Here is an 8,574-nt window from a genome sequence, read left to right on the forward strand (position 1 = left end):
CTGACCCCCAGCCCCAGCCCCCGAAGGAGGACAAGGCTCGGCCAAAGTCACCAGGAGGGGGCTGGGGAGGGGCGATGCAAAACCCTCGCACCTCCTGGCGGCTTGGAGCGCCGGGTGGAGGCCCCGAAGCATCCCCGGAGGGTCCCCCGCAGGAGAGGGGCAGCTAGGGGGCCGGCGCGATCCCGGCGGGGCGGCGCTCACCATGGCGAGTCGGGGCGGTGCGTCTCACGTAGAGTCGGGGTGACGGGTCTCGGTGAGAACTGCGCTCGCTGCAGTGCCGCACCGCTCTTATACGCGGGGCGGGGCTGGGCGTCCCGAGGCCCCGCCTCCCGCAGGGGAGGCGGCCCCGAGGGGTGGGCTCAGCCAGGTTCCCTCCCCCTGCCGCTCCAGCGTCCCTCACCTGTCCCGCTTGGGTTAGGAGTAGCGACCCCTGCTTTAACCCTTTGTTCCTCGTTCTGAGCCGGCACTCTGGGCTCCCGACGTCCGTGGCAGGGACGCAGGGTGCAGTGACAGGGCGCGTCTCGCCTGCACCAGCGTCACGGGGGCGCAGGTCGGCCAGGTGTCCCGACGTGGGCCGGGCATGGTCCAGGCGGTCCTTGCGAGGGGGCTGCTGCTGGCCTGCGCTAGTGCCCTCCCCATCCCGTCTCCCCAGAGCCTCCAGCCGGCCGCACGGCTCCGGGCGGTCCCTGGGGAAGCGCTTCCAGAGGCTCGACGCCTGTTGGGCCCCGGCCGGGACGGCAGGACTTCGCCGATGCCGACGGGCGGCCGAGGCCCCGGAGCTGCACAGCCTGAGCCCCAGGTTGCCAATCCCTTGGACTTTCCCACAGAGCCAAGTCCCGCAGCTGGTCCGCGAGGGCTGACCCCGAGCATCTGCCGCTCTCACCTGCCGTCGGCAGGCCAGCAACCCGTCATCAGCGCCGTCACTATCAGCTAGCCCTGCGGCGGCCACCCACTTGCTTTCCTGCTGCCAGAACCGCAGGAACGCGGGACCGGAGCCCTCAGAGCCTGGGTCCATACCCAGACTGCGCTCTGTGACCTTGGGTAAACGACTTAATCTCGCCGAGTCCTTGACATTTCATCGGTTAAAAGGAGACAATTGTTCCATCCTGGGAGCTTTGTTGTGAGGCATCAACATGTTTCTTGACTCTGAAAAGAAGAAAATCGAGATTCTGATATCATGGATGATTTTTACTTCCCTCCTCTTCTGTCTCTGAGGCACAGGCAGGATCTGCCCCCCTCATCTTTTTATTTTTATTTTTGGAGTAGGAGTCTCACTCTGTCGCCCAGGCTGGAGGCTGGAGGGCACACTCATGGCCACCGCAGCTTCTACCTGCTGGGCACAGGCGATCCTTTTGTCTCAGCCTTCTTTTCCAAGTAGTTGGAACCACAGGTGCACGCCACCATGTCCAGCTAATTTTATTTTTGATTTATTGTAGAGACGAGGTCTCGCCAAGTTGCCCAGGCTGGTCTCGAACCCCTGGGTTCAGGCAATCCTCTTGCCTCCGCCTCCCAAAGTACTGGGATTATAGGAGTGAGCCACCGTGCCCAGCTGCCCCCCTCATCTTAATGGCCTCAGTGCTCAGCTCCAGTCTCAGCAGTAGCTAGTCTTTCTACATTTCATTTCTTTTTTTGCAATAACAGAACTTTTCAAGGTAATTCTGCTTTCTCTTACTCGCCTGACATGTTCTAGTTTTCTCTTTCACTGGAGAAATTCATCATGCGGTGCCTCATGTGCTGGTTGGCACATCCCTAAGAAACCTGTCTCCTGGGCTAGTCATCACTTGGAAAGGATTCTCCTGCCTCTCCTCCATCTCCTTCACAGTGCCAGGGCAGTCTGATAATACAACACAATACCATAAAATAACTAGTGATGGCAACTTTCTATCAACAAAATAACAAATTGGCACTCGACTTAGCCAAGGCATGGAAAGAAATACTGTGAAATATGACAAGGTCCCTCTTCCCAGTAGACTTGCCATCTGGTTGGGAGAACTAGACTCATTCATAAAAAGAAAACTGGCAAGGCCATACAGTGAGGTTGCTTTGGGGAATAGGGTCATGGTCTCTACAGAGGAAGGAGCTGTAGTGGTTATAGGACACATGGCTTCTTGCAGACCTTCCCTGGCCCTCTTTTTTTCCTTGTGCAACCTCACCCCAGAAGAATAAATATAAGAAGAGACCTGAGCTACCTTAGACAACACCCTAAAGCTCTTTCACCTTAGGTACAGCTTCTTCATTTGTAAAACTAGGATGACAGCTTCAGAATGTGATTATCAGATGAACTAGGAATGTGTACATTCATGGCAAAGTACTATGTAAGTAGCTGTCTGGATTCTTAGAGCACTGTGTTCACATTTATCTTAGTGCATATAGCACATCACGCCCGGGCTGGTCTTGAACTCCTGGGTTCAGGCAGTCCTCTCGCCTCGGTCTCCCAAAGTGCTGGGATTTCAGGCTTCAGCCTCTTCACCCAGCAAGGTGAGCTTCTTAAGTGCATAGACTTTTTTGTCCACTGCTGTGTCCTTGGCATATGGAACAGGAACTTAATAAATATTTGTTGAAGGAATTAAGAGGATTGATGGTCTCTTACAACTTAGACATATTAATATGCTTTAAAAATCTCAGTCTCTCTACTCTGTTTTACATAAAACACCTGCCTGCCATTAGGATCATTTTATTTTCAGAGTAGGCTGACTCTGAGGTGTCCAGCTCCAAAGACCAGTTGGGATAATTTCCTTTCTTTTTTTCTTTTTAGTTGAGGTCTCACTCTGTTGCCCAGGCTGGAGTGCAGTAGCATGATCATGGCTCACTACAGCCTCGACCTCCTGGGCTTAGGTGATCATCTTGTCTCAGTCTCCTGACTAGATGGGACTACAGGTGCATGCCACCATGCCTAACTAATTTTTTTGATTTTTTTTTTTCTTGTTCAGATGAGGTCTTGCTTTGTTACCCAGGCTGGTCTCAAACTCCTGGACTCAAGCAGCCTTTCCACCTCAGCCTCCCAAAGTGCTGGGATTACAGGCATGAGCCACTGTGCTTGGGCGAAGTTTAAGTGCTACATGAGAGAGTTTTGAGCTTAATGAGTCCAAATCACTCCATCTGGACAATAATTCCTGAGGTCTAGGGCTTCATAAACCAAGCTGGTGGGAGGCTGAGCTTCTTTATCCTTGACGTGTTGCGTGACTGTTTTTCCGTTCTGGGTCTCTTTTCTCCAGGTGGGAGAGAAAGGCATAGTTAGCCATCTTTGAGATTCTGGATCATTCTCTTGAGTGCTGATGAGAGGCACTCTGAAAAGGCCTCAGGATAACTCCACCATGTGTCACAGTGACTGAAACTTCATATTAGCAACTACTTCCTGGATAGGATTCCTAGATAAAATTTCAAGTTGAGGCCGGTTTGATGGCTCAGCTTGTAATCCCAGCACTTTGGGAGGCCAAGGCAAGTGGATTGCCTGAGTCTGTGGTTCAAGACCAGGCTGGACAACTTGGCGAGAACTCATCTCTACAATAAATAAAAGATTAGCCAGGCATGGTAGCATTTGCCTGTAATTCCAACTACTTGGAAGACTGAGGCGAAGGATCGCCTGAGCCCAGCAGGTCAGTGCCGGGGTGGTCGTGAGCGTGCCACTGCACTCCAGCCTGGGTGATGGAGTGAGACTCCAACTAAAAAAAAAAATCTATATATCTATATCTATATAGACTGAGATATAGATATAGATATATAGAGGGAGAGGGAGAGAGAGAGAGAGAGAGAGTGAGAGTTGATGCATAAGTTCATGGTGTTTTTCACCTGCCCATGAAATGTAAATGTCACACGATGGTTAACTGGTCACGGTTTATCACATTTGCCAATTATCAGTTTGACTGACATGGATTAAAGTGTTCAAACAGTCTCCATCAAAGCCCAATGATCTTCCTTAACATTGAGAATCACTCAGGTCAAAGTGGCCCTCTGAAATGACAAGTCCATTTTTTTGTCGTGCCTTCCCCTATGACACAAATGTTTCCAGCCACCTCCACTGCCTTTACTCCACCATTAAACTCAAACAGAAGAATGTGTCAGAAGTGTTCATTTTTTCCCACTTGATACTCCGTCCTCTTTTCTCCGCAAATAGCACTAATTTTCTTCAAATCTGCAAAATGCGAGGCATATTCACAAGCACGACATTGTCACTCCAAGTGACAAATGACAAAGAATAAACTCCTAACAGTGTTGCCATGCCAAACTCCTAACTCCTAGCAGTGTTGCCATGCCAAAAACAAACGCTGTGAACTTATGCATCCGCCTAATATTTTCATTTGCTAAATCTGGCAACCCTATTCCTGGTTATGGTTGTATCTGGAAGAGTGACAGGAGAAATGTATAATAGTCTACTCCCCTTATCCATGGGGAATATGTTTCAAGATCCCCAGGGAATGCCTGAAACCTTGGATAGTACCCAAGCCTATACTGTACATAGTGTTTTTCTCTATACATGTGAACCTGTGATAAAGTTTAACTTATAAATTGGGCACAGTAAGAGGTTAACAACAACAGTAATAAAATAGAACAACTAAAACAATATTCCAACATCACTTCTCTTATGCGCTGAGGCTATTATTGAGCAAAACAAGGGTTACTTGTATACAAGCACTGTGATAGCACCCAGTCAATCAGATAACTGACTCAGCTACTGTGTCTAATGGGCAGGTAGCGTCTACAGCATGGAAATGCTGGACAAAGGGATGTCCCAGGTGGGACAGAGCAGGACGGCATAAGATTCCATCACGCTACTCAGAGCGGTGTACAATTTAAGACTTATGAATTGTGTATTTCTGGAATTTTCCATTTAATATTTTCAGACCGTGGTTGACTGAAACCGTGGAAAGCAAAGCTGTGGGTAAGGGGGGACTGTGTCATGTGGTTTCCATGCAGCCTTAGGGTCCACTTGAGGTTGGTAGTTGTGCACTTGAAAGATTAGTCAGTGTGGTTTGGGGTTTTTCTACAGCCACTGTTTAGCTGAGGGCAGGCACAGAGTTGGTGAAGTAATGAATTTAACTGGGGTTGTGGTTGAGTCAAACAAGGATGCTGAAGCTAGAGGGAGGTAAGAGAGTGGAGGGATATGCAAGGAAGTGATGCTGGCTGGCCATGGAATTCAAGACCGGGACGGGACAGACAAGAGAAAGATGTAGGAGGGGCTGTGGGCCAGGGAGTATCCACATGTGGAAAGAGAAGAAGCAGAGTCCGAGTCCCAGATGAATCTGAATTCCACCACTAACTAAACCCCATGTGATCTTGGGCAGGACATTGGAGACTTCAGTTCCTTTACTTCATTACGGAAAGGGAAGCCCTGCCTTGCCTACCTCACCAAGTTGCTGAGTAGCTCAGAGGAGATAAGGGGAGAGGGTGCCTTAAAGCAGGGCGCCTAAAGCAGGCTGGGAGCCGGGCTTGGTGGCTCAGCCTGTAATCCTGCCCCTTTGGGAGGCTGAGGTGAGTGGATTGCCTGAGCCTGTGGGTTCAAGACCCACCTGGGCAGTGAGACCTCATCTCTACAATAAATAAAAAAATCAGCCAGGCGTGGTAGCGCACGCTTATAATTCCGGCTACTTGGAAGGCTGAGGAGGAAGGATCGCCGGAGCCCAGTAGGTCGAGGCTGCGGTGGCCGGGAGCGGCCACTGCACTCCAGTCTGGGCAACAGAGTGAGACTCCAACTCAAAAAAATAAAAAATAAAGCAGGCTGGGTGTGGTGGCTTAAGCCTGTAATCTCAGCACTTTGGGAGGCCAAGGTGAGAGGATTATCTGAGTCCAGGGGTTCAAGACCAGCCTGGGCAACTTGGTGAGACCTCGTCTCTACAAAAAATTAGCCAGGTGTGGTGGTGTGTACCTGTAGTTCCAGTTAGTTGGAAGGCTGAGGCGGAAGGATTACCTGAGCCCAGCAGGTAGAGGCAGTGGTGGCCGTAAGCATGCCACTGCACTCCAGCCTGGACGACAGAGTGAGACTCTGACTCAAACAAAACAAAACAAAACAAAAAGAACCATAAAGCCAGATACAAATGCTAGAGACTAACATTTTTATCAGAATTTTGCCTAAGTCCATATAGGGAGACTCCTTCTTTGGGAACATAAGGCCAGGCTAGAGCAGCAATGACTTGCAGTGGATTGGGGGAGACATTAAAGGATAGCTTTGAAGACCAGGTGTGGTGGCTCATGCCTGAAATACCAGCACTTTTGGAGGCCAAGGTGGGAAGATTCCTTGAGCCTGGGAGTTCAAGATCAGCCTGGGCAACATAGAAAGACCTCGTCTCTACAAAAAATCAAAATTAGCTGGGTGTGGTGGTGTATGCTTGTAGTTCCAGCTACTTAGGAGGAAGGATCACCTGCACCAAAGAGGTTGAGGCTGTGGTGAGCCATGATTGCGCCATTGTACTCCAGTCTGGGTGACAAGATGAGACCCAATTAAAAAAAATAAAGAAAGAAACAACTTTGAGACCCTGCTCATCCTTTTGCTTTGCCCATGGAGAACAATAGCAATTCTAGACTAAGTACTTAAAGTTTACCTTGTTTGATCTTCACAATGCTACCTCTCTCTTATGTTACAGATGAGAAAACTGAGGCAAAAATAAATTAAGTGCTAGTAGGTATTAGAGGTGGGGTTAAACCAAGCTCTAGTTCCCTGTGTTCTATGATATTCTGAGTTTCTACCCAGAATTCCCTGAGACTTGATCTCTTGCCCCAGGACTCATAATATCTGGGTCACTGCAGACATCTTCGTAGTTCCACCCACACTCCATTTCCAGCCCTCATCAATCCTGGGGGTTGGGAGGGTAGGGGTGGTGCTGGAACTCAGAGGGCTTGATATCTAAATCCTCTCCTATCTGTGAAGTCCAGGCTGCGCCACCAGGAATTGGGGTTGTGTGACTGACAACAGACAGGGGTCCAGATACCTGTGTGGGGTTATTAGCTCAAGCCCCTCCCCTGTGCATCCACCTGGCTCCCCTATTTGGGCCCAAGCCCAGTGCTTGCCAGCTGCTCTGAAACGAAGGCCTGTCCTCCTGGAGCTGTTTCTAACAACAGTACCACCCTAGGAGTCAACCAGAGACTATAAGGAGGTGCCTTGGGTCTCTCACAGATCTATCCCTGCCTCCCATCCAGCTGCAAACAGCCAGAAAGAGGGCCCCAGCCAACCACCATCCAGGAAGCATGGTGAGCAGAAGGCGATGGGGGCTCCAGATGTCTGGTGTGAGGAAGCCTTGGGAGTCCAGGTGTTTGTGGGACTACAGTGTATGGTGGGGTGTGGTGAGAGGGAAGAGGGGAAGAGACTTCCAGATGTGAGTGTGGCCCCCAAGTGAGCTGGTGTGTGTAGGGGAGCATGGGCAGGGGGTAGGGAAGAGAAGGCCCATGGTGACCAGGATGTGGGGCTGAGCCTGGCTCTGGAGCAGGGCTGTGGGGGGAGTCTGAATTTAGGGGTGAGGAGTGTAGGGGAAGTGGGACATGAGCATAAAGTGTAGACACTTTTCTCTACTGGCCTAATCTCCAAACCTCGGCCCCTGCTGGTTTCCTGCTGGGCTCTGATCCCACTTCCTGGTTATGAGGAGACATCCTTCAGGGAAGCTGCTGCCCTCTTGTTTCTCCCTTAGTCTTGCCCATCTGCTGCGCCTTTGGTCTCTCATTTCAGTTCCTGATCAGTAGGGAAAGTGAGGAGAGAGGGAGGCGCTTCCATCTATGTGTATCCACCAGTATCTGTAGATACAGGAGGTGGGGCTGGCTATGTGGGGGGGCTCATTTGAGATCTTGTACACAACTACCCACCAGGCAGGATAGAAGAGCAGTTAAAAGTATGTGGTTGGGGCCAACCTCCCTGTGCTGAATATTCCTGGCTTTGTTCATGACCTTGAGCAAGCCAGGAATATTGCTTGACCTCTCTGAGGGTCAGTTTTCATCTATAAACTGGGAGTAATAAAAGCACCTACCTAAGGGGACTGTTGTGAAGACTATATGAGATAATGTGTGTGAAGCACATAGCACAGTGTTCGGTACCTAATCAGTGCTTAATCAATGGGAATTAAACAGTGTAACAACAAAGCCTGGTGGATATGAGGCTGTTCTATTTCTACAGTCAAGAAAAAGTCACTAGGGAAGCTGGGGTGAAGTGACTTGTACCGGGTTACAGCTGGAGGCGTATTTGAGGCCAGGTCTGTGCAACTCCAGAGGCTCATTCTTTGTCCCAAACCTGTTGCCCACAGTTGGGGCATCATTTCCTGAAAAGCCAGACACACCTTGTGTGGGCCAGCAGTTTCAGACGTGGAGAGAACTGGGCATGCTCAGAGGGCAGCAGTGAGCGCAGGCCTTGCCAGATGACTGATGAGCAAAGCCGCCCTGCCTCCTGGACCTGGGAGTCTCTAATCCCTCCCAGCTCAACTCATTTTCTTCTCTTACTATGACATCAGGGATTGGGGGGTGGGAAATTGGAAGAGGGACCCCCAAGATGTACAGTGTACCCTAGTATTTGTCAAGCAGTGGGCAGGACATTTTGCATGCATTCTTTCATTTAATCTTCATAGTTTTCCAGGGACGGGGCTCTTTTTTTTTTTTTGA

General features: G+C 50.2%; 1 protein-coding gene across 3 annotated transcripts in view; it reads right to left on the bottom strand.

Annotated features, from left to right (window-relative positions):
• Positions 1-557, bottom strand: part of TUBA4A (tubulin alpha 4a) — a 4,935-nt gene extending 4,378 nt beyond the window's left edge. The window contains exon 1 of one of the 3 annotated variants that reach the window (XM_021712786.1): positions 401-557. Coding sequence is in view for 1 of the 3 variants with exons in the window: in XM_008058881.1 (XP_008057072.1) it covers positions 202-204 (3 nt within the window). In the remaining 2 variants the exon portion in view is untranslated. Of the gene's footprint in view, positions 1-201; positions 327-400 lie in introns of those variants that run through there. The other 2 variants (XM_008058881.1, XM_021712787.1) reach the window with 2 other exon arrangements.
• Positions 558-8,574: the final 8,017 nt, after the last annotated feature.

This window comes from Carlito syrichta, unplaced genomic scaffold (assembly GCF_000164805.1).
Source record: "Carlito syrichta isolate Samal-C Ts95f unplaced genomic scaffold, Tarsius_syrichta-2.0.1 Scaffold303646, whole genome shotgun sequence".
Lineage (NCBI taxonomy): Eukaryota > Metazoa > Chordata > Mammalia > Primates > Tarsiidae > Carlito > Carlito syrichta.